General features: G+C 42.2%; 1 protein-coding gene across 1 annotated transcript in view; it reads left to right on the top strand.

The window, feature by feature from the left end:
* Positions 1–26,407, top strand: part of CHAT (choline O-acetyltransferase) — a 50,635-nt gene extending 24,228 nt beyond the window's left edge. Inside the window, exons 9-15 of the mRNA XM_083740032.1 lie at positions 1,637–1,737; positions 3,167–3,295; positions 5,169–5,291; positions 10,203–10,344; positions 14,563–14,625; positions 20,774–20,911; positions 25,020–26,407. Coding sequence (XP_083596158.1) covers positions 1,637–1,737; positions 3,167–3,295; positions 5,169–5,291; positions 10,203–10,344; positions 14,563–14,625; positions 20,774–20,911; positions 25,020–25,289 — 966 coding nt within the window. The 3' untranslated portion in view covers positions 25,290–26,407. The remainder of the gene's footprint in view (positions 1–1,636; positions 1,738–3,166; positions 3,296–5,168; positions 5,292–10,202; positions 10,345–14,562; positions 14,626–20,773; positions 20,912–25,019) is intronic.
* Positions 26,408–27,076: the final 669 nt, after the last annotated feature.

The raw sequence follows: 27,076 nt of genomic DNA on the forward strand, positions 1-27,076 counted from the left end.
AAGTTCTGTTCTATACATTTCCACATCAGTTTCTGAATCCCCTCCCCACCCAAAGTCCTTATGAGAAATCAACATTTTTCCTAATACAGTGGTACCTCAGGTTAAGTACTTAATTCATTCCGGAGGTCCGTTCTTAACCTGAGGTACCTCTTTAGCTAATGAGGCCTCCCGCTGCTGCCGCGCCGCCGGAGCACGATTTCTGTTCTCATCCTGAAGCAAAGTTCTTAACCCGAGGTACTATTTCTGGGTTAGCGGAGTCTGTAACCTCAAGCCTATGTAACCTGAAGCGTATGTAACCCGAGGTACCACTGTATACTTTTTGTATGCAATTTTGCCTAACACACACATTTCTGCAAAGCAATATCCTTTAAAGAATGCATTGTTGTGTATTCTTTTCACTAGCAAATGCATTTTTTGCACGCATTGCCTCAGCATGTGCGTTTTGTAGGCATCGCTTGACTGGGGCGCAGGGGGCGGGGAGAAAAATACACTACAAAATTCAGAGAAGTGTGAATTTTGAATTTCTGTGGTTTTGGTTCATTCAGAAAGTGTGAATTATGTAGGCTTGTTTTTAAATGTGAACAGAATCATGTTTATTCCTCACCCTCATAAATGTGTATACCCTGTTGGTGGTGGTACACTGACAAGTCCCTAGACCTGCTGCAGTGAGGAGTTAAGCTCCCTGAAGAAGAGAGGCCCATTACCCAAAGACCCTCCAAAACCTGCAGCCAAGACTGATGCACATGTGCAGCCACAGGGATGGTGTAAGAAGTCTAGGTCAATTCACACTTAAAGCTGAATCTATCAAACATGCCCTTTCTAAAACAATGGAACAATGCAAGCAAATAATGCTTGCAGCCTGATCCAGTGACTGTCCATATTTTTGCATGTGGGAATGCATACCCCTCAACTGCCCCAATTAAATCAGGAAATCCCATTTTTGGGGGGGCATGTTCTTGCGCAAGAGCACAGCACCCAAAAATGTGCAAGATTGTGGCCCTGAAAAACATCTGTCTTTCTGGGCCATGCTCTTGCATGGGTCATGTGACTCATGCAGACGCACGGCCCCAGAAGCCGGCCATCCTGGTTTTCCCGCTGCAGCATGTTGGAGGGTATGGGAATGTACCTGCAGGATTTAAACTGCTTCAGGATTTTCCCCCCAACAAAAACTGAAGTTTTAAGAAGTTTTGTAGAAGTTTTAAAATAAATATAAGGTAAAGGGACCCCTGACCATTCGGTCCAGTCGTGACCGACTCTGGGGTTGCGGCGCTCATCTCGCTCTATTGGCCGAGGGAGCTGGTGTACAGCTTCCAGGTCATGTGGCCAGCATGACTAAGCCACTTCTGGCAAACCAGAGCAGCTCATGGAAACGCCGTTTACCTTCCCACCGGAGCAGTACCCATTTATCTACTTGCACTTCGTGCTTTCAAACTGCTAGGTTGGCAGGAGCAGGGACCGAGCAACAGGAGTTCACCCCGTCGGGGGGATTCGAACCGCTGACCTTCTGATCGGCAAGTCCTAGGCTCTGTGGTTTAACCCACAGCACAGGCTGCGTCCCAAAATAAATATACAACTCAGTAAAAGAGGCAGAAGGATTCACTTGCTGTTTCTGTCTGTATATACCCCCCCTGCTCAGTTTGTTGTGGGAAGAGATGGAGTGTGTGGAACAGTGTGCGAACATTCTCCTTTCGACGGAATCGTCTTGGTACAGTGCATTGAACATTTGCTCAGACACATGTAAGTTGCCTGTGATGGGCCTGCAAGCTATTACTGCCTTCTCTTCTCCACTGTCACTGGAGTATTGCTTATCTTCCCCAGCTGTTGGAATTATGCAGTCCTTCCAGTGACATTTTGGAATTCGGTAGCACCTTGATGAGATGCACATTTTAAATTTTATTTGGTTGTTTATGTACAGCTGTACCTTGGCTCCTGAATGCTTTGAGAGTCGAACGTTCCAGCTCCCAAATGATTGAAAACTGGAAGTGTTCTGTTTTATGAATATTCTTTTGGAAGCTGAATGTCCGACGGGGCTTCCAGGGCTTCTGATTGTCTGCAGCAGCTTCCTGCAGCCAACCAGAAGCTGTGCTTTAGTTGTTGAATGTTTCAGAAGTCAAACGGACTTCCGGAACAAATTCTGTTCGACTTCCGAGGTACGACTATTGGATTTCTTACCCACCCTTTGTCATAAAATCCCAGAGCAAGTTACAACAATGCAAAAATACAATAAAATCAGTATCGTATTATAAAACAACTTAAAATCAGAAAAATAGGGTGGTTCCTTAAATATATATATCTTAGGTGTCAAAGGTCAGGGTAAAGAGGTGTGTTCAGCATTTGATTCCAAAAACCTAGGAGCTGCCACAGAGAATTCCCTCACTTGCGACACTCTCCCCAAGTTTCCTAGGGCGCTGAAACTACCAAGAGGGTCCCATATGCTGATTGAAACACTGGGGAAGGAGTTGGGTCTTTCAGATGTTTGGTACCCAAGTCATATAGGGCTTTAAACACCAATGTGAACACTTTGAATTGCTCCCAGCAGCTAACTGGAAACCAGTGCTGCTGTTTCACAGCTTGCGTAGGTTACAATTTGCTTATGTAAAAAGATGCAGAAATCTAATCACCGTGAAACCCTTTAAAAAACTTTTGACTCTTGCAAAGGGATGTCTTTTGAGACACCTAGCAATGCCAATCTCTTCCATGGCATAACAACTCTAAAGAATTAGGTAATGTGATGAAATTATAAACCTGGAATTTCAGCTTTGATGTCAGCACATCAATGACTTTAAGTAAGAGGAGAGGAGAGCTTTCTAGTGTGTCTTGTTGGTAAAATAGTCTTCCAGCCTAGAAGTATTGATCAGTGGTGGCAGTGCCGGTGGACTGACTGGCACAAATGGATTGATCACCTCTGGGTATTTGGGTGTCTCCCGATCCATTCATGGCCATTTTGCCCAATGGATGCAACCTAATGTAACTAACAGTACCTTACTAATACATTAATATTAACAATTCAGAAGCAGCAGTGAATATAGATCAGGCAGCAAATGTCATGTAGATTAGTTAATTGCAGTAGGATCTTCAGTCAGCTGTCTGATGTCAAAAAACCCTTTTTGAGTTCTAGAGTGTCTAACAGCAAATTTATTGGCATTCTGTCATTTAAAACAATCAGGAAAGAAGGTGCAAAGAAATTGGTCAGAGCCGATTCAGTGAGTGAACTTCCTGCTCCAAGGAGACTAAGGTGGAAATGTTCTCCAGAAATTCAGGGACACTTGGCGTCATCAGCAGAAAAACTTCAAAGGTACCATTGTTTCATTAGATTTTCAACTTGTGTGTGTATGGGTGGTTATTTTAATGTGTTGGTCTTTCCTTAATAATATAATCAATGAATAAAAACAGTAAAAGCTGAGAGAAAGATCAGCTATGGATCATAGCTGTTTCAGCTTATGTTATTAGGGCTGCAAGCTTTTATTGACTTTCAGAATGACTAACTGCTGAGTGGGAGCTGATTGTAATCAGTAAAGGTAGATATTCATTGACTGAATTGCCTATTTCTTTCTGTTTTGACCCATATCAGCCACAGAGGGAGATTGTGGCTGAAGAAAAGGGCTTTAACTCTTCTTCTCTGCCATTTTCCCAATGAACATCCCCCTTTCTTTCACTAAAGCTGTTGTTTGCCCCCTTGGGGATAGGCTATGGACATTTTTCTAGAGGGCAAATGCCTTGCAATGAGATGGTAGGAGTCTGCATAACCTCCATGACTTTTTTATCGTCAGAGAGTGCTAGAGTGGATCACCAGTATGCGTTCAGCCTGGCAGAAACCCTTCCGTTAGGATAATTGGCACCAATGGCCCTAAATGGTTGTCCAATGCATAACTAAGGTGATGGGTGGAGCCAGAGGTGATAACTTGAATAAAAAATTTGGAGGGCACTGGTAAGCCCTGCCCCACATAATCAATCACATGACGTGGCACACACACACACCATTTGAATGGCAAGGCCCATCAACTTTGGCCTGGCCCCCTAAAATATTTTAGGGGGGGCTAAAGGACCTTAGCTACTAATAGTTGGCTCCTATGGGTGGAGCCTTCTTTGGGAAAGGGGTGTGTCTTTCTTCCGCCTTCCCCCTCTCTTTGTGGCTTGATGTCAACAAGCTGTTTGTGCAGGAGCTGCAGGTTCTGACTGAGGTGATCTGAGGAGAAGGTCAGAGCTGTAGGACTTGCTGGCAGCTCTGAAGAAGTATCTGCTGCAGCAGCTTAAGATGTGACTCTCCAATATGGCAAATCCAGGACATTTTTTCAATTTGCTGGAACTCAGTTTTGGCACCTCTTAGGTGGGCGCCATTGCCGTTATAAGAGAACAAGGGAGGTGTTCATGCTGAGTTCTGGTACCTCTTTTTCTAGAAAAATTAGCACCGGCAAAACCTGTATATATGCAAAAATATCCAATATGCCACAATACGCCAGTTAGTCTCATTCCAGGGGAATCAAATTCAGGGTATATGCTGTGGCAAACCCTGGAAATTTGCACTGATAAGGGTTTTGAGAACACCATAATGATATCTCATCCTTAATATAACAGGGGATGGAGAGGAATAACAGAACAAAAGCAAACTATGAGGGCTAAGCATCCCACAAGATTGTGCCTCCACATTTGCCATGGCAATGTAATACTTATTATTACCGGTATGTTTCTGTCACATAATAAATGACTGCAAACATGACAGGAAGTAAATTGGATACAGCATTTAGCCTTTGCATAAAATGCAAAGAGCAACCTCTATTTGTACACATGGTGCCCCCTAAGCAAGCAAATGAATAAGTCAAGACATACAGAGTGGGGAGAAAATGTATAGGCAAGAGTGACAGCAAACAACTCATTTGAGTAGACAATTTGAATTGAAGTATTAGTTCTTTGCATGTTCTCTTCTGTCCATACAAAGCCTTTTTCTCCTGCATTGCATTTTCCAACATGCCATATGATCATATAGCTTTTATAACACAGCTTTGAACAAGACATATAATACAAGGAATTTGTCACAATGGCCTGGAACCCAAGATCACCTGCCTAACTACTTTGGGGCATACACCAGGAGAAACAAAAATAGATTAAAATAAATAAATTACACAATAGCTTTCCTGTACTCACTTCTGGAGTTTTTCATCATTTTCTAGGATGGTGAAAAATCTAGATTTTATCGCTTATAAATTTGAAAACTACGGAAAAGAGTTTATCAAGAAACAGAAGATGAGCCCAGATGCCTACATCCAAGTGGCACTACAGCTGGCATTTTACAGGTATGTAATTATTTTGATTATTGATTATTGATTGAATTTATATAACGCCCTATACCCAGAGGTCTCAGAGCAGTTCACATAATAAAATCAATAAACCAGCTATCAGCTCTTATTTGAAGCTTACAGTTCAATAGCTGACCACAGATTATGCTCTGGGAGACCTCCAGGCAAGAATGAGCAAAATATCAGAGCCTTTTCTCATGACCCCACCTTCTTGCTCACCTTTAGGAGAGTGAGAGTCAAGGTAGAAATTGTTCACACTATCAGTAACTGTGTGGATGGTTATGTAAGTATAAATTGCAGGTTTTGAGGAAATAATCAAGACTGGGACAGTGGGACGCTAGCAGTGGGTATACTTATTTAACCCTTTATCTCCCTTGTTTCCAATCTACATCAGGAACCCTTTACCAGCCGTTTGCACCAGGAGGAAAGTTCCCACTGGGGGCAATGGGCGCTTTCTTCTTCATGCAAATAGCAGGCATACATGAGCCAATCCAGATCAAGACCATCATGGGGGGTCTCCATCAGGATCTAAATCTGGATTGGTGGGGAATGGGGACTCACACCTACAGTTTATACTTAAGGACATTCTTCACACAAATATATCATCTAGGTTGGTCCTGAGATGAATATCTGTTTCCATCAGATATTCAGGAAGGCCAAGGTTATGCTGCCTCCAGCATTTTGGGACATGGAGCACAAAATAAGAGAGCTAATATTTGTATCTGTCTCTCCCTGCCCTCCCATCTGACATCTGGGTCAAGCCTGACATCCAGGAAGCCTTGAGATCACCAGTGGAGACACACAGTCTGTCCAGAGAGAACATTATAATTCATCCTTGCTCATCTTTGGAGCACCAAGTACAATGACAGAACAGAGGTTGTGTTAGAGAAACATCTTGGTGCTGTGGTGTTTGAACCTGGCCATCCTGGGTGTTAAATGCTGGGTCTAATAATGATGGTTAGGAAATGCACGCAGAAGGTCTACCTCCCCTTCCTCTTCCTGCTTCTTGCATTTGGTCCAAGTTCATCTCTCATCAGATGCCTGTATTGTTTTGATCACTATTAATCTTATTCCACACGACCTTGAGAACCAAATGGTTGAAAGGGGGAGGTATATCAACACACAAGATGCAAGCAAGCAAACAGATAGGACAACCGGACAAATGATCCTCCCTCCCCTTGGCCAGCTTTTGCTACACCTGTCTTTGGTCAGTCTGCTTCCAGTGTGCAGATCAGTTCCCAACTCCCACCTTCCTGTTGCCCAATCAAACCAACCTCTGAAAAGGGCAGGCCTGTGTAGCATTTCTTCTTTATTATTATTATTATTATTATTATTATTATTATTATTATTATTTTATGAAGTAATATTTATTAAAGTTTTAAAATTTACAAAAAGGAAAAAAGATAAAAACACCATATTAAACAAAAACAAAACAGCACATCACAATAAAAAGAGAGAGAAAAAAAAAAGAAACAGAAAAAAGCAGAAAAATAAAAACAAGTAAAAAACACACCAAACATTTCCATAACTTATCTTTCATTTGCTTGTTTCCTTGACCTCCTCACACCTCCCTTTTTTGTATTCTAATTCGGTTAGCTATTTCAGCAAATCCTTTCCATCTTTTCCAATTTTTGTCCTGTAATTTATCTTAGTATAATATAACTTAACTTTTCTTCCTTTCACCAATTAACAGTCTATTTTTTCCTAAACCTTCATAACATTTCTGCTAAAACCACATAGCTTCATTCCAACATCCTTCTAACATTCATTAATTTTACAATATTTCTGTAAATAGTCTTTAAATTTCTTCCACTCTTCCTCCACCGATTCTTCTCCCTGGTTTCGGAAGCCCTGTGTGGCATTTCCTTCCTTCTCTGCATAAACTGTAGTACAACCTAGGCCTTGGCCTAATGTCATTACATGGTGCATTTCCCCACCTCTGATCCACTTCCTTGGCTGTTGCTAACAGCAGTGCTGGATTTAGGGCAGTGCATATAATAATAATATAATAATGATTTCCCCAGCCACTCTGGGTGGCTTCCAACAGAATATTAAAAACACGATAAAACGTCAAACATTAAAACCATCCCTAAACAGGGCTGCCATCAGATGTCTTCTAAAAGTCAGGTAGTTGTTTATTTCCTTGACATCTGATGGGAGGGTGTTCCACAGTGCACCACTACCAAGACAACAAAACAGTGCACAGTGCACCACTACCAAGACACTACCAAAACAACAACAACAACCCAGGTGCCTGCTGAGAAGATCCAAGCAACTGTACCAAAAAGAATTATTGTGAAAATAAGAATTGGGGGGGGGGGGATTGTCCTCACTCAGGGTGCCATTTTACCAAAGTAAAATGCTCATACCAACCGGTAGCTGTCCAACCATTTCCAGCCTCCTAGTTGTGGCACAGCCAGGAAGGAAACAAAGCCCCCTCTGCAGTGAACAAGCAGAAGAGAAATAGGCCCTAATTAGCAGACAAATCAGAGTATATAGATGCAGATTATCCTCGTTGCCATTAGAATCTGAAGAGTAACAAACATTCCCTGCTTAAAGCATCATGAATTTAACTGGGAAATTAAATGAGACGCCCTGGAGCCATGTAAAAAAGAAAAGGGGGGAACAGCTTTGCTAGACAGCAAACATTTATCAGCGTAGCATTAAAGAAAAAGGGGCATGTGAAGATGGAGGTGAACAAAGGGCATTCTACAAAATTAAGGTGCTTGGCTGCTGCTCTGTGACCCAGCCAGGTTTGCTTTCAATGTAGATAAATGGCTTTGAAATTCTCTTTAGTAAATTAATCTAAAGAGTGGGGAAGGGAGCAACATACACATTCCCTTGGAGCCTTCTCTGTGTTGCTTTTCAGCATGGGATCTTTAACATGAAACAGCAAGCTTTTCCACCCAGTTGATCAAAGCATGCCCTGGCCTCATTCTAGCCTTGGTAGGGCAGCACATTCCTTCAACTGCAAGCCTCAGTGCCACAATAACAATGTGATATCCTATCTCTGTGCAATAGACTGTGAGGAGGAAAGATAGTTGTGCCTATAAATTGGTTCAATGTGTCCTCCACTGTAAGCTAAGGAACAACGTTGCCTCAGCCAACTGCCATCTGTCAACCACAACCTGGAGGACCTCACAGTGGAGGAAATACAGATGTGAGAACTGCCACTAGAGTGTCTAGAAATACTATGCTTTAACTTTAAGGCTATTTTACATAATCCATTGCAACAAGCACATCTTCACAGCTGGATTATGGAATTCAGTGTCACAAGCTGTGATGACAGCCACCCGGTTAGATGGCTTTTAAAAGAGATTATACACAGCCGCCAATAGACCAATTGCTCATGAATATAAGCTATGATGGAACCTCCAATTTATGTTCTTGTAGTCTTAAACATGGAGTTTGTGCTCAGCTGGGATTTGCAGCCACTGTGATCTGTGCCTATGCACATGTTTTCAGTTTGTTACATTCATACTTTCCATTGTTACATTAACTCCTGAAAAATATACCACCCTAGTTCATACACTATAGTAAACCATAGTTAATGATTTAGGCCAAACTGGGCTGCTTTGCTCCTTCCCACTAGTGCTAGGCAGAAACCAACTGCAATCTCTTAGCGTCATGTCCAAATCAGGGATAATGGTTTGTTTCACTCATACAAGCCATGATCAGTAAATAAGCCAAGAACAAACTTTGACTTATCACCATTGTTTAAAGCAAAAACAACAACCTTTGATCTCTGGTTTGTGCATGTCTTTCTAAGCAAGGGATTCGTCCCAGCACTATGGAGGATGAATGAAGTGGGCACAATCAGGTTCCACAGGACAGAGGCGGATTTAGGGCAAAGTGACCAGTTCCGCGCAGGGGCCTGGGCCTAGGGGGCACCTCAGAGCGTCCCAACTATGACGTAGTGAATTAAGAAGAATATAAGGTGAGAGGCAGGGAGGTGATGACTTTAGGCCTCACACAGCGCACCGCGGAAATTTGAAAGACCAAAGTCTGCTCCTGCTTCTCGCTTGCTGATTGTGGCCTTCCTGCAATCAGGAGTAAATTTCTGGCACTTTTGAAACTACCCCTATTTTGGCAGGGAGTGGAAAGATCAACGCTTCTGGACCTCTCCACTCCAATGGACATAGAATGGTGGATGCATCTCATCTATGATGCCTTAAATTTTCAAAGCACACATCAGGCCCTCTTATAGCATACAGTAGTACCTTGGTTCCCAAATTCAATCTGTTCTGGAAGTCTGTTTGACTTCAAAAATGTTCGCAAACCAAGGCACGGCTTCTGATTGGCTGATTGGCCCCAAAATCAATGCCGACAGCTGAAACGGACATTCACAAACCAGAACACTTACTTCCAGGTTTGTGGGGTTTGGGAGCCGATTTGTTCGGAGCCAAGCCATTCAGGAATCAAGGTACCACTGTACCAGTATCATGCCCTGGTACACAGCATAGGAATCACTGCTCTTCTATGTTTCCCTTTAATGACAGAACAGTATGGTGTTGTTTCTTCTATTGAATTGAAATAAAAAGAGTTGCCATCCCACAAGCCAATGATGAATCATGCCATGATTTCATTATGTAGCACGATTGACATATTCCTTGAGCTTACAACAAGCAAACGGCTTTACTAGCCCTGTCGTCAGACATAAAGGATTTCTTGGCTAGTACTGCATTAACCAAAATGAATTCAGCCATACGTACATCAATCTTGTCGTTTAAAAGGGGGATGCCACGTCTAGCCTTTGTCTAGAACTCTATTAGCATAAACATGAAATATTATGCCAAATAAAAGTCAAGGCTGCAAAACGAAAACCCGGAGAGCCTATTTTTATTTCATACCGTCACACACACACCCCCCCCCGCTAAAATCACTATATGTATTTCCCCATGCCTGTAGATTATACGGGAGACTTGTTCCCACCTATGAAAGCGCTTCCATACGGCGGTTTGAAGAAGGAAGAGTAGACAACATCCGATCTGCGACTCCCGAAGCTTTAACTTTTGTCAAAGGAATGATTGATAAGAAATCATCTCTGCAGGTAAGAAGATTTACACACACACCCCTTTATGCTGTTATATCCTGCAGGAACAGGGCCTTGAATAAGATGTCCTCCTCTGAATGAGACCACTCTCACCACTCCTCTCTCTCTGGCCCTTCTCTTGCTCAGTTCCTGTGGAAGGGCCATAGCTCAGTGGGAGAGCATGTGCTTGGCATGCAGAAGGTGAAAAGTGCCAATACCTGTTATCTCTAAAGTTCAGAATACGTCCTGTAAGGAACTTGAGAGAGCTACTGCTGCTCATGTTTCTAAAATGGATAAAGGGGTGGGGACTTGGAGGTCCACACACACAAAAAAACACACGCTTTGGGCATCACAGTAGAGTACCACTTGAATGCGTCAGCTTTTAATAATAAAAAACTTGAGGAAAAGTTTTTAAATGACATTTGGGGCATTTGAGAACCCACCAAAAAAACCCGGAGTACTCACTTCACCAAATCTTTATTAGGCATTACAAGTATAAGGTAATGGGGCCCCTGACCATTAGGTCCAGTCATGACCGACTCTGGGGTTGCGGCGCTCATCTCGCTTTACTGGCTGAGGGAGCCGGTGTACAGCTTCTGGGTCATGTGGCCAGCATGACTGAGCCGCTTCTGGCAAACCAGAGCACCGCACGGAAACGCCGTTAACCTTTCGAACTGCCGACCTTCTGATCAGCAAGTCCTAGGCTCTGTGGTTTAACCCACAGCACCACCCGCGTCCCTATTACAAGTATAGGCCACCATAAAACATCCGTATATAAAATTTTGAAATATATACAAATAAACAGCCTTGCATAATACGTAGTAACAAGAATTTTCTTGGAATTTCTTCCTGCTAAATGGTGCCATTTCCACTCTAAAAGATATTATTGACAAATACTCAGCCCGCCCCCCTTGCAGTTAAAAATTGGAGTCTGCCTGTGGTCCTCAGATTAACCAACACTAAATTAAAGGATCCAGTCAGCAAAGCAATGAGATTGTTGTGATAGATTGCCCATAAATTTTGGAAGCAAATTTGAGCTTTTAATTCTACTTCAGATTTGGTCGCAGCAATTTTGTAAAGGGCGGGTTTTGTTTTTGTTTTTTTAAGGGTGATTTGAAGAGTTGGCAGCTTCCATACAGTGCAGCTGCTCACATTGCACTATGATAAAGGGGTGTCCCATGTCATGATGCCTCTTGCCATAGTGGGTTTTCCATCCCTCAAAGAAAGGTGTGCGCCTTTGTTTTAAAAATTAAAACACTCTCAATTTGTTTGATATCGTAATGGAATAAGATGACTTCGTTTTCATTGTCCACACTCAAATTTTGGTCAAGGAGATAAAGAACTACACAACTTTTAAAAGACATCTGAAGGAAGCCCTGTATTTGGAAGTTTTTTATGTTTGATGTTATATTATGTTTTTATATGTTTTGTAAGCCAAATGGGTGGGGTATAGTAATAGTAATAGAAATAGTAGCGGTAGTAATAGTAATAACATGATAACCAAATTAATTTAGAAGCCGCTTCAAATCCACATAAGTTCCAGTGTGTATAGGCCCTGGATCGCCTTTAAACATTTAGTAAGGGACAATGTAAGGACATGGGTGGCGCTGTGGGTTAAACCACAGAGCCTAGGAGTAGCCAATCAGAAGGTCGGCGGTTTGAATCCCCGCAACGGGGTGAGCTCTCGTTGCTCGGTCCCTGATCCTGCCAACCTAGCAGTTCGAAAGCACATCAAAGTGCAAGTAGATAAATAGGTACCGCTCTGGCTGGAAGGTAAACGGTGTTTCCGTGCGCTGCTTTGGTTCGCCAGAAGCGGCTCAGTCATGCTGGCCACATGACCCGGAAGCTGTACGCCGGCTCCCTCAGCCAATAAAGCAAGATGAGTGCCGCAACCCCAGAGTCGGCCACAACTGGACCTAATGGTCAGGGGTCCCTTTACCTTTACCTTTAAGGGGCAATGTAGGGACGCGGGTGGTGTTGTGATCTAAACCACTGAGCCTAGGGCTTGCCGATCGGAAGGTCGGCAGTTCGAATCCCTGCGACGGGTTGAGCTCCCGTTGCTTGGTCCCAGCTCCTACCAACCTAGCAGTTTGAAAGCATGTCAAAGTGCAAGTAGATAAATAGGTACCACTCCGGTGGTAAGGTAAACGGCATTTCCGTACGCTGCTCTGGTTTTGCCAGAGGGAGAAGGGAAAAGAGTGATGAACTCTTTCCCTATCTGGCAATTTTCAGCTCAAAATCACATCAACCCAGCTGCCTCCCCCACCCTCTTCACATTGACATAAAGCTCCAGAAACAAACGTACATCTGGAATCCTACAGGGGGAAATCAACTTGGAGGAGCCATTTCAGTGTGGGAAAATGGTAGGCAGGCAAGCAAAGAATTAAGCACCCACTCGCAGCTCTCGACTGCAACGTCCCAAAGATGCTTTTCTTCACGAACAAACAAAAAGTCTGCCAAGGCACACATTTGTGTGAAGTGTGCCCTTCACCCCTAAGGAAAGCAATTCAGCGGTGCTTGCAGTACAAATGAGCACAGCAGGGAGCTCAGTGGGCCAATTCTGTACCTTCTCCCACTATATTTTCTCCCCCTGAGGTAATTATCCCATCTCACCTCATAGCATTTGAACTCGTTAAATCCTTCCAGCTACAAATGCAATATACTTCAGTGTTTCCTTTCAACATTTTGACTTCCTTTTTGCAGCTGGAGACAATAGGGTTTTTTGGGGGGTGGGAACGACTCAGAGGTATAAAAGAGACTGTCACCCTCGCTGGTTTTGATCAGGTGTTTTCTCTGACCCAACAGACCTGGTGCATGTTTGAGAAGCACCCAGAAAATATGAGAAAAGTGCAAATGGATAAGACAGTGGGATGAGTGTGTCACATGCCATGGCAATAGTGCCTTTGCCATCCCAATTGTTACTCTGAAAAAGCCTGTCTCTATTTTAAAAATGGAACAACAGTGGTACCTCAGTTTTCGAACGCCTCAAAAGTCACATGTTTCCATTTTCAAACGCTGAAAACCCCGAAAGAAATGCTTCCATTTTTCAACGCACCTCAGAAGTCGAACGGCTTCCGCTGAGTTTGTTTCAATTTTTTCTATTGAATTTGCAGACTGCCCATTCTGCCTTGGTTTTCGAACATTTCAGAAGTCGAATGGTCTTCTGGAATGGATTACATTCGAAAACCAAGGTACTGCTGTACATGTTAGGGTTGATGCTGAAAACAGTGGACCACCATCATCTGTTCCACCTGCCCCTGTTAATATTTGGTAATGTTACATGAACCCCAGTTTCCAAGCAGCGAAAGACCTCAGGGGAGCCCATAACATACATTGGGCTTGGTTTCCTAAAACAATGTCACTGAAGATCTTGCAATACTCAGATGTAACTTCTCAGCAAAAGTAAGAATCCAATGCATTCTAAGTAACCACCACACAATAACTATTTGGGATAGCAAAGGAAAGGGATGGGGAACTAATTCAATTCAGTTCACATTTAAAGCTGAATGTATAAAATTCACACTTCCAAAGCAATATGAGAACCAAAACACAGCCATCCTTCAAAATGCACACTTATCCAGATTTTGATACAATTCTCCAACCAACTTGTATTCACAAAAATGCATTGGAGGGAGGGGGAATGTGCATAAAAAGTAATATATCTGCAATAGGTTTATTCAAATGCATGTATGTTTGATAGGTTTACATGGAAAATCCATTAAAATATTTTAATAAATACATTAGTGAAAGCAACATACAAAAATGCATTATATTACTGGAAAATGTGTTCAAAAATGTGTACATCCATAGACCTGCTTATTAGGAGAAATTTCCACAAAAATGCTGAAGAATTTTCATGAAGATTGCATTTTTTTAAAAATTGCTTCAGAAATGTGGTAAACTGAATGTAAGATTGGACAAATGAGAATGAGATTGATTTATATTTGCTTGTCTACTGCTTGTAAAGGCTGCATTCAATCCATGGGTGTAGCTGAGGAAGGGTAGGGGCAGCTGCCCCCTCCCAAATCAATAAGATCTATACAAATCTGAGGTTCTGCCCCCTAAAAAAAAACCCTGCCTCCAACAAAAGACTGCACCCCCTAACAACAATCCTGGCTACATCCATGATTAAATCCACTATCTTTAATGAAATTTGTGTAATCTAAGAGTTATAGTACTTTGGTTACAAAGCCTTCTGCCAGTTTATTATTTCTAAATATTTCTTTTTGCCTATAGGATTCTGAGAAAATGCAACAGTTTAAGGATGCCATAGCAGCACAGACAAATTACACTATTTTGGTAAGCAAAACATTGTCTTGATAAAACTCAGTTGTTTGGCATGCCTAACCATGAAATTAATTTATTCTTCAAAAGTCAGTAGATTAAAAAATGGAGCACAATACTGACAAACACCCTATACGTTTCCACAAAATGTAGAGCATACAGACCAAAGAAAACTGTCCTCCATCTTTACCAGATTTGGAATTTGAGCTGGGTCTTTTTCCCTGCTTGTAGATCCACCCTTGGTTTATTGAATTAGCTGGATCATTATTTGCACACTGAATAATAGGGTGACACTTTAGTATCAATGACAATGAATGCTTTCTTCTTCTCAGTTATCAAAATAAACAATGATTCTCACAAAAGCCATATTATGACCAAACAATCTAATGGAATTTATTCAACCTAGTTTAAATGGTTAAGGTATTCTTGAATTTTCAGATTCAGTTTCGCTGCCAATCATTACAGGTTTGTGGGGATGGGTGCAAAACAGCATTAATCAATGTTTATTATGGCAAACAGCCAGCATATATATATATATATATATATAGGTTTTGGTGTCCTCGGGTGTCTTCCCGTGTAAAAGTTGGGGTGTCTAGGCGACGTTTCGACGAGGTCTCACTCGTCATCTTCAGGCTGGTGCTTTCGGCTTCTTGTTACTGGAACAGAGCGGGATCTCAATGTTTGAGTTCCTATAAATACTGTAGAGGGGGTGTGGTGTCTAGCCTCCAATGTTCTGGGCAGAGAGGAAGTTCCCAGGCTAGTGTGCCTTTTCTTCTTTTGTTCCTTAATTACTTGAGAGATACCTTGAGTGATTTCTTGAGTGATATCCTGAGTACCACTTAGGTGGGTCATTAGGTGTGGATTAGTTGCTAAAGTCTTTGTGTCTTGACCTCTTGAACTTTGTGAAGAGTTTTCCTGAGAAGATGGCTGTATTGCACTTAGTTGTGCTTTGGCTTGGCTTCGTGTATAGGGGCGAGCTGTGGTTTTGTGGCTTGTGTCAGCCAGATCTGTGTAGGGATTGCAGGGGGGTGCAGCATCCGGAGGTGCCACCATGGATTGGCTACTGGATGGTGTCAGTAATTCATCTGTGGAGAGGGTCTGGGTTTGGGTCTGGTGTGGTTGATTGGTGTTGGCGTTCTGTGTACCTCTGGATCTGGTGTCAGTTTTTGTGGGGAGGGCTAATTTCCAGATGTCTGGCAAGCGGGATGTGTCGTCACGCTTGTTCATGTTGTGAGGGTGTTTCTCTATCTCGATGGCTTCCATGATTATTCTCTTGTGGTGATGTTCCGTGTTAAAGAGCAATTTGGAATCTGCAAAATTAATTTCGTGTCCTGTTTCTTTCATGTGTTGGAAAAGAGAGGAAGTTTTTTCTTCTTTTTTGACGGCATTCTTGTGTTCTGCGATACGTGCATTTATTCGTCTGTTTGTTTGTCCAATGTACGTGGCTGGGCAGACTTTGCAGGGTATTTCATAGATCCCTTGGTTTTCCAACTGGATTTTATCCTTGGGGTTTCTGAGGATATTGGCTATTTTTTGGTTGGTGCAAAAGGCTGTTTTGATATTGTGTTTATGTTTGCCAGACATCTGGAAATTAGCCCTCCCCACAAAAACTGACACCAGATCCAGAGGTACACAGAACGCCAACACCAATCAACCACACCAGACCCAAACCCAGACCCTCTCCACAGATGAATTACTGACACCATCCAGTAGCCAATCCATGGTGGCACCTCCGGATGCTGCACCCCCCTGCAATCCCTACACAGATCTGGCTGACACAAGCCACAAAACCACAGCTCGCCCCTATACACGAAGCCAAGCCAAAGCACAACTAAGTGCAATACAGCCATCTTCTCAGGAAAACTCTTCACAAAGTTCAAGAGGTCAAGACACAAAGACTTTAGCAACTAATCCACACCTAATGACCCACCTAAGTGGTACTCAGGATATCACTCAAGAAATCACTCAAGGTATCTCTCAAGTAATTAAGGAACAAAAGAAGAAAAGGCACACTAGCCTGGGAACTTCCTCTCTGCCCAGAACATTGGAGGCTAGACACCACACCCCCTCTACAGTATTTATAGGAACTCAAACATTGAGATCCCGCTCTGTTCCAGTAACAAGAAGCCGAAAGCACCAGCATGAAGATGACGAGTGAGACCTCGTCGAAACGTCGCCTAGACACCCCAACTTTTACACGGGAAGACACCCGAGGACACCAAAACCTGCATTCCTGTACCCGTGAAAATCTACGAAAGCATATATATATATATATATATATATATATATATATATGCCATTTTGATATGTTATAGTTCTAAGGATATTTGCTTTAAATGTTTGTTGCATATGCAGCCTAAGTTAGTTATAATTCAGTCCCACTGAAGTCAGTGTCAAATGTTAGTAATGACTAACTGAAGGCTTGTTCATTTCAGTGAGATCTGTGTGCAACTAGCTTAGTCTAGCTCCTCCCCTAAATTTATATATTGCACCTAGATAGGATGTCCAAGGGGTCTCCCATCCTGGATACTGTTTGTGTCATTCCTTACTTAGCTTCAGCAGTACAGCATCACTTGATCTCAGATCATCCTCTTAATCCAGCGGTGGCCAAACTTGGCCTCCAGCTGTTTTTGGACTATAACTCCCATCATCCCTATCTGAAAGGACCAGTGGGTCAGGGATGATGGGAACTGTAGTTCCACAACAGCTGGAGGGCCAAGTTTGGCCACCACTGTCTTAATCCCACAATTGGCATGCTAATTAATGGATGACAAATCTCTTGTGCTTTAGAGTTAGGTTAGGACGCAGACTGAAATAAACTAATAATTAATGGTACATCCTTGAGTAGACTCAGGAATTTAATTCTCAGAGACTAGATGTAAATTTCCCGTCAGCTTTGATCATTTATATTTCCTAATTACTTTTAAAGTAGCACACTTTGAAACATTTGCTTAGCTCATCAGTTGGGGTATGAAGAATGACAGAGCCTGAATTGCCAACTTTTGAACTTGCTCCCACTGCTGGGCCTTTAACAGCCACTTGATCTGCAGCAGCAGTTAGTAGGAGCTTTATTATTTATTTGCAAACATTTCTGAAGATGGACGATAAAACTTCCTTCATATGAAGTAGTGCAAAATATAACACAAATTGGTAGAGCGGATTAATACATCACCACATCTAACTTCCATTCAAAGTGAAGAACAGGAAAGCCACAGTTGGTTTTCTTTTTGGCCCAATAGGAAAAATACCCCTCTCATTATTATTAACAACAACAAAATACAGCACAGAGTAATGTTATTTAGTTGCCCCTTTGTTTAAAAAACAGTGCTGCTAGATTACACTTGTCATCTTATTTTTTATATTAAAAAAATAGTATATCCATCCCCACCCCACCCTTGCGCCGACTCACCTTTTATTTTGTAAGCTCAGCTTAGTCTCTTTCTCTTCCGACATGATATTAATCTATCTTGGAAAAACGTCGTGGGTCAGAGGCTTATAAATCATGTTGGATAGCAAAATATTTCCATTGATCCTTCAGTCTGTTCCTCTTGATGGGGTAGAACTGATGGTGACCAGTCTTAGGTTTTATGATCTTTTCTCAAAAGTCATTTAATATGTGCACCAGTGGACATGCCAGTATTAGTCTCCAGGGTGCAAGTTTTCCAAATGAGGCATGAAAGGTTAATTCATTCCTTGGCCTTAGCATCATCCATCTAAGACATTAGCAAAGGCAACCACCATTTTGCTTAGCTGGAACCCTCTTCTTCTCCCTTCCTCAATTCTGTGAAACTGGACGTTTAGATTCTGCCTCTACCACAAACTTGCTACATGGCCCAAGGAAAGCTACTGCCTCCCACCTTCGAATCCCTCTCCGTAAAATGAGAATAATAACCCCAAATCCTACTTTATAGTGTTGTTGTAAGGATTACTGTTATAGTGTATGAGAGATGGTTTGAACGCAAGCAAGTACTTTTTGTAAATGCTCACCTTGGGCCACCATACCCTACCTTCCAGGGTTGTTGTGCAGATTAAATAGCAAAGGGCGGAACCATGTTGCTCTTTGGAGGAAAGGAAGCAAAGGCAGATCTAGGGGAGTGTTAACAGTGCCATCGCACAGAACTTCTGGGGTGCCACAACTATGGCATCCAACAGAAGGTGGGAGACAGGAGGTGCCGGATTTTGGCATTGCATGGGGCCCCACTGAAATTTGAGACACCAAGTTCCGTCACCAAAGGCAAGACATAATGATGTTGTTGTTTAGTCGTTTGGTCGTGTCCGACTCTTCGTGACCCCATAGACCAGAGCACGCCAGGCACTCCTGTCTTCCACTGCCTCCTGCAGTTTGGTCAAACTCCTGCTGGTAGCTTCAAGAACACTGTCCAACCATCTTGTCCTCTGTCGTCCCCTTCTCCTTGTGCCCTCTATCTTTCCCAACATCAGGGTCTTCCAGGGAGTCTTCTCTTCTCATGAGGTGGCCAAAGTATTGGAGCCTCAGCTTCAGGATCTGTCCTTCCAGTGAGCAGTCAGGGCTGATTTCCTTCAGAATGGATAGGTTTGATCTTCTTGCAGTCCATGGGACTCTCAAGAGTCTCCTCTAGCACCATAATTCAAAAGCATCAATTCTTCAGCGATCAGCCTTCTTTATGGTCCAGCTCTCACTTCCATACATCACTACTGGGAAAACCAGTAACATAACTATACGGATATAATGATAAATGAAACAAATACATACATACTTTCCCATTTCTTATGGACCTGTGCCTCTTCATGTTATTTCTGCAGTTTTTCTGCTCTAACTCATCAATAGTTCCCCAGTTTATTTATAGGTGGAAACAAACCAAGTGGAAGGTAATATGAGAGGGATACCATTTCTCATAGTGTGCTCACACCAATGTTTAAATAGGTTTGGCAGGTTTTCGAAGCACTGTAACAACCTGCAAGACCTGTTTTAAACAGAGGTGACCACAAAATCATCTTGCGTATCAAAAGCTATCATGCCTTACATATCACTGTCGGCTGTCTGGGGGAAAAATATTATCTGTCACCAGGCTCCTCAATTGAATATTTGATCAGGATGGAGAGAAATCAGTAACATCCACTAAACGTGGTGTTTGAACAAATTCTAACCTTAACTTGGGAAAAAAAATTATTGGGGGCATTTGTCATGTTTTAAAATATTCTGCAACTCAGTAGGTTATACCTCTCTTTCAATTATTTAGATTTTTATGTGAGAAATTAAGGAACTGAACACTGTTAAAATACAAATTTAAACGTCCTGAAGAGCTGTGCACACACATATATGTGATTTCTAGGGATAGTCACCTGAAAAAATGTGCAGTGCAGGTCTAGCGAGAAACTTCACTGAGTTTAGTGGGATGTATTCCCAGGTGTGTTTAGGATTGCAAACTTGTTTAGATGTGTTTAGATTTGACTAATATTGTATCCATTCCAGTTGCCTGATCTACGTTGACATAGATGACGTTCCTTCAATGTGTTGCTAATTTTAGGAAACACTAGAAGGCAGGGGATTTTCTCATGGAAAAAGTATAGAAAAGCAAACATTTCCATTGCGCATCACCGACTGACCAGTCACTCTGAGTACTGTAGCTCTGTGAGGCGTATAAGGTCTCTGAACAACTATCAACACCAGGAATTTTTTTCAGCCAGAACTCAGTTATGGCACCTCCCAGATGGGCGCCATTGCCATTATAGGAGAACTAGGGTTGCATTTATGGTGAGTTCTGGAACCTCTTGTTCAAGAAAAATAGCACTCCTCAACAAACCATGGTTCCCAGAATTCTTTGGCAGAAGCCATGACTATTTAAAGTGGTATGGCACTGGTTTAAATCCATAGTGCAAATGGGGCCACAGTGTGTAGGATCTGGAAGCATGCTCTGAACACACCAGAAACAATTGCAGGCAATAGTATATTACACTGATAGAGCTCTCCTTTATATGCTGATCTAAGTCCCAGTGAGTTCAGTGGGATATGCTGCAAGGTAAGTGCGCATTGAACCAAAACCGGAAATTGAGGAAATAGAGAATCCCTCCCACTCCAACCAAGCAGCATGAAATTAAGTTCATTGGTACTGACATCCAAGGGATGTGTCTTCAATTTGGGGCATGTTCAGTTACAACCCATTCTATATGCTGTTTTGCCCAGGCTATTACAGGGATGGCAATAGACAACCACTTGCTGGGACTGCGAGAGATAGCCCGTGAACATTTCAAGGAGCTGCCAGACATATTTACTGATGAAACGTATTTGACAAGCAATCGATTTATTCTCTCCACCAGCCAGGTGAGCGAAATTCATATCGGGATTAGTCATAAAAAAGGAACCCCATTATTCTCGCCCTGACAGATGTTATGAATCAGTGACAACCTTCTGACATATGTTGTGGAGGTTTAGTGACTCCGGCAGCACTCCCAAATGCCTCGGGGGTTCTCGTCCCTTTCATTTTTGACAACCAAAATTAATAGCCCAGTGGCAACAAAAAGGTAAGAGGGTGAAATCTAAGGGATGGGCAAACCGTGGTCCACAGACCTGCTCCCTACCACAAAGAAGAGCCCAGATGGATCAAAGCAAAGGCCTCTCTGTTCCAGCTACATAGTCATCACATGGTGGCCAACCAGGTGCCCATGGGAAGGCCACAAGCAAGACGTGAATAAAGCAGCCTTCACCCACTCATGATCACCAGGAACTGGTATTTAGAGGCAATTTTCCTGAAATAGCAGGTGTAGTACAGTCGTACCTTGGAAGTCAAACAGAATCCATTCCAGAAGTCCGTTCGACTTCCATAACATTCGGAAACCAAAGAGCGGCTTTTGATTGGCTGAAGGAAGCTCCTGCAGCCAATCAGAAGCCATGGAAGCCTCATTGGACATTCGGCTTCCGAAAATCGTTCAAAAACTGGAACACACACTCATGGGTTTTGATCGTTTGGGAGCCGATTTGTTCTGGAGCCAAGGCGTTTGAGATCCAAGGTACAACTGTACACAGTTGCCATGACTAATCACCATTTGTAAACTACCAGATAAATCTGTTTTATCTAACTCATTCCTAAAGAAATGAAAGTGGTTTCCAAAAAGTTGCATGCAAGAGAAAGTCCATTGTTACATTGCTCGGACTCCAAGAGGCACAGAAAGAGGCAGAGTTGCTTAATTTTGGACCACTCCTCTGGAGAGCATCTGCCTCTCCCAATGGCAGCATAAGATAGTTTTATTCAAATGGGCTTTTGGTGGCTACAAGTTGAGTAGAATAGGGGCGGATATGCTTGTTTTTGTTATAAAAAACAAATCATATGCCAGTCTTTGTCACATTAGATTTCAGGACAGCGTACAAAATAAAATCAATACAATAAAACAAAAATAAAACAGCAGACAAGCCATAAAACAGACTGAAACTAACTTTGTTAAAATACCTGGGTGCTTTGCCAGACTCTTGGGGGATCGCAATATTAGAGCCAGGCAAATGCCCTCTTTAGACAGAGCATATTATTTACTCACCCCAAGCACTACGGAAAAGTAGCAGTCCAATTAATTAAATAAGGCTCTCCTCTATCTCTTACACTCACTGCCATCTAGCTGAGTGTGCCTGGGTGTGTAAGTCCACAACAAAGAAACAGATCAGATTTCGAAACATCAAGTATGATACAAGGACCACTTCCATTAAAGTCAATGGGACTCCATTGCTGTAGGAGAAAAAGGGAAAACACTCTCTCCTGCTGGCTCATTCCTACTGTCGAGAGCCCGATGGCTCATACAACAGTATTACTTATTAGTATCATCATTAAAGAAAGTGCTTTTAATTTTCAAAGTGCTGTATAGTCTCTTGTCTCATTCGTCTTCAAAACAACACTGTCATGTAAATAGGTCACTACTCTTTTCATTTTACAGACCGAGAATTGAAAATTAGATATTCCTTCAAAGCCACCCACTAACTACATGATAAGTAGGAATTTTATCCTAGGCAACTACCCCTCAGCAGAAAGTTTGGGGACAAGAGAAACCAATTTCCATGGGCTCCTCCTAAACTTGAATTGCTAGCTGCATCCAGCATGCCCTCACCAAATTTTTCAAACTTTGTAGAAAAGGAGTTCTATAATAATTCCTATCTGCTGGATTTAAGCCACAAAAAAACCCTACAGCTGACCCCAGAAATCACCCATGCCCCTCTTTGCATCGTGCTCAGGACAAACTCCAAGATGCAAAAGCCATTCTTTCATCTGCAGACCGAGTGTGGCGTTACAAGTTGATTAACGATCTGGGTTCTTTGTTTCTAAAATTGTAATTTCTACTGTTTAAATTAAAGCGTTCTTCAAGCCACAAAGCCCGCCAGCATTTAGCAACATCACATTTCTGTATATACAGTAACAATTTTAAAGACATGTTTAATACACCTGAGATAATGAATTTGATGAAACTGTATGTCAGATATATACAGTGCTTTTTTTTCTTTAAAAAATGTTTAGGGGTACTCTCATTTTCCTAATCTTATTGAAATACTGCCCCTCAATGAGGCCAAACTTAGATTCACAAAATGGTTAGGGGTATGCGTACCCCTTTGTCCCCCCCCCCCGAAAAAAGCAATACACACACACACACACACACACACACACACACACCTATATATATATATAGGCGGAAGACCTCTGGACTGAAAGGGGATGGTGCTAATACAATGCACAAACACAACAGCCTTAATAGGTAATTGGATCCAGCCATGATGTCTGTGGCTTTTCAAATAAGACAGAGTGTAACCAGAATACCACTACATAAATTCTCCAAGAAACTATCCATGGGCAAAAAAGTGAATCTGAATAGCTTCATAGCCTTCGGCTGTTGCACAGCAAATTTATCTGACAATTCGATGACTCGATTAGTGGGACTAATGGTCTGTCCTGTGCCATTAAAAAGCCAAATGTCATCTCTGAAAGCTTGAGTACAACAAAAAGCAGGAATGCATGGATTTCTGAACAAATAACATCTTCGCTTTACTAGGGAGCATTTTATCCCATTACAACATTATAGAATAATCAAAGCTTTAATTGGAGGGGGTGGGGATCCAGCTAAGCGATACCATCAGTGTGTACTGATTCCTAAGCTTCCTCCCGACAGTAACTCTTTGAGATTTATGCAAGCTCTTCCAGTAAACTGAATGAAATCTCAAGAGCAGTTGGGTATTAAAACCACAGGAATACGGAAGCAATCTTTAACCACCGGTACAGTTCTTATTCAAAAGAGACAATGAGCAAAAGAAACAATGAGCACATTATGCACATTTAAAGATCATACCATTATTATTTTTTACAAAGATAATCAAATCATATTGGGCAAGATCTCTAGGCAAGATCAGAAACCCAAGAAGACTTTAGACTTGCTTTTCTAGAACAGGTGCCACCTGTTCCCTTGACATGTGGCAAACTATATTTGAAAATTGGGGTTTCAAAAGCATTTTGTGGTGTGTGGGCTTGTCTATGCCTCTTGTGTCAGTCTTCAGATCCCTCTTCAACCCAGCCTTTGGCTAATATTCTATAGCCTTTCAAATGTCTCTGTGGGAAGGGGGTGGTTATTGTTTTGCTGTTTTGATTTACTTGTTTTAATCCTGTGTTTTATTCTGTGAACCACCCTGAGATATTATGAAGGGTGGTATAATAATAATAATAATAATAATAATAATAATAATAATAATAATAATAAATTAAAATGTATCAAGATCGTGCAATTGTATGTAAGAACCATTTTATGCAATGGTCCAAATCCAGGAGAAGATATTTTAATAAATACTAAACCAAGCAAAACTCTCTCCTTCAAACAGCAAAACTTGTGTCTGAGTTACCAACAGAAATAAGAGTCCGAGCAGGAAACAAGAAACAAGTGGGAGGTGTTTGCATGTTTGGAGAAGTACGGCGCCTTTTTAAAAAAATCATCAAAGGGGTCACCTTTTGTGGAAAAAAACCAGCTGAATGCAGACTTAAGCATGCTCAGGGGCTTTGAGGAGCAACATAAAGTTGAGCCTTGGTTGAAAAACTTTGGAGAGAGGGGTAAATTGGGCAGCTAGAGCCCCTCAGAGCTTATAGCATCCTATGGGAGGGTATGGGTGGGTGGCTTACTGGACCCCTGAACAGGACCACTCCTGCTTGTGGGGGGCAGGTTAGCATATTCTGGAACCATTTATTGCAAGTCCCAATTTTAACTATTATTTTGCATTTCCTATACTCCTGGACTAAGTAGGCAAGATCTGAGCTATGTGATGCTATGTAATTCTTTACAATTACTAAGTTATTTCAACAGCACTTTTCTATTCGGCAAACCGCCCTGAGACCTCTGGGTATAGAGCGGCATATATATTCAATAAATAATAAGAAAATAATGATACCTTAATGTAGCTTCATTTCTTTGTTCAGGTTCCAACCACCATGGGAATGTTCTGCTGCTATGGACCTGTGATTCCTAACGGCTATGGTGCTTGCTATAATCCACAGCCAGAGCATATATTATTCTGCATCTCCAGTTTTAAAGACTGCAAAGAGACCTCCTCCAGCAAATTTGCTAAAGCTGTGGGAGAAAGCCTCATGGATATGAAACAGCTGTGCAACAAATGCAACTTGCCCAAGACAACCACTCCGACTAAACAAGGAACACCTTCAACACCTCGACCTGGCAGTAAGCACTAAGTGGCTGCATCCACACATAACGCTGAGCTCTGATTTGTTTCAACCGTGGTTTGTTCAGCAACCCATGAGTCATCTCGCAGATGAACAATCAAGCCACAGCTTGTTTGTCCAGAACTTTTCTAACTATACTTGCTAGAGCAGGCATCTCCAAACTCGGTCCTCCAGATGTTTTGGGAATACAACTCCCATCATCCCTAGCTAACAGGACCAGTGGTCAGGGATGGTGGAAATTGTAGTCCCAAAACATCTGGAGGGCCGAATTTGGGGATGCCTGTGCTAGAGCATCTAGGATGGGCTAGCCAAACCAACCATGGTTAAGTAGGGCTGTTGAGTTCAGACATAGTGCCAAACTACAATTGAAACAAGCCATGGTTCATAAGCCAAAACAAAACCACAGTTACTCTGCTGAGCTGGGTGCAGATGCCCAAACAAACCACACTTTGTCTAAGCAAACCATGGCTTAAGTGTTATGTGTGAACCATGTTATGTGTGAACCATGGCCCTAAGGGTGCAATGTCTTTCCTCCGTTTTGCAGCTGCTTCTTAAGGTAGAATGTTGTCACTGCACAAATGCAAGCTATAAAGACCCTATATAATGCAGGGAGATTTCTTTTATCTTTCACTGTGGTCTCCACCAGTATTTATCAAGAAGACAGTGTAAATGATCTAAAAAGCTGGTGTTTCAGTTCTGCAGAACACAGCTGCTAATTATCAATCTGAGATAGAATGCAACTCATCTCCATGCTTGCTTAGAAATATCCAGTTATCAATAAGTAACATTTTGCGAAAGGTTGTGGCTGAAGCGCAGTGTATCACCCAAGACATCCGTCATTGCTCAGAAGCCAAATTATTCATTGTTGAGCGTTCTGAGTCAAAGCTCCCAGCATGAATGTATGTTTGGGATGTGTTTTTGTCCTGCATATGTGATATGTGAAGCAACTCTGAGCCTTTTCTTTTCTTAGTGGTCATCCCAACATACCACTTGACCTCTCAGGAGACAACATGGTATTGTAGATAGCATCATGGTCATGGGTTGTGACCAGTTCCCATTGAGACTGGTGGGGTAGGAAGGCAGCGAAATCAAAAGTAGATGGAGCCAGAGCCAAAGGCAGGAAGATGGGCCTGTTGATGGAGCGATGCTCCACTCACCCTCATGAACCAACCTCCACTGTCAGCCACAGAACTGAATGGGGTGACTTTGAGCCATTCACACCCTCTTAGCCTAACCTGCCACAGGTGTGGATAAAAAGGGAATAACTCCATGCAAGACTGCATTAAGCTCCACAAAAGAAAGATGAGATAGAAATGCAGAAAGACTGTGGACATTTTGAAAATGTGAGGAGCTTCTATTAGATTATATTTTCCTTCAAACACACACACACACATACACAAATAAGCAGAGAAGTCCTGATGTGAACCGCCCTGAGACCCCCAGGTATAGGGCAGTATAATAATAATAATAATAATAATAATAATAATGTACCCAAAGGACCTTTCTGAACCACCTCATACAAATGAACTTATTAAACAAGCAGACAGATGAAAGTCTGCTAGAATAGCTCTCAGACCTCAGGTGGTACAGCATATATTTTTATATTTTTAGTCGCTGTGGGTTTTGTGTCATCATAGTTTTCATGGAGAGACCCCTATTGCTTCCTCTGACTTTGGTCCAGGGGGCTGCCCATCAGACTGTGAACAGACCTCTTGGAAGTGGTATGTCTGAGGTTTTTTGGCAGGGTGGGTTGAGAAGCTTCGGCGTCATGTTTCCCAGCTGCTAAGCTGCATGCA

Source organism: Podarcis gaigeae (assembly GCF_964106915.1).
Source record: "Podarcis gaigeae genome assembly, chromosome: 5".
In the NCBI taxonomy this organism is placed as follows: Eukaryota; Metazoa; Chordata; class Lepidosauria; order Squamata; family Lacertidae; genus Podarcis; species Podarcis gaigeae.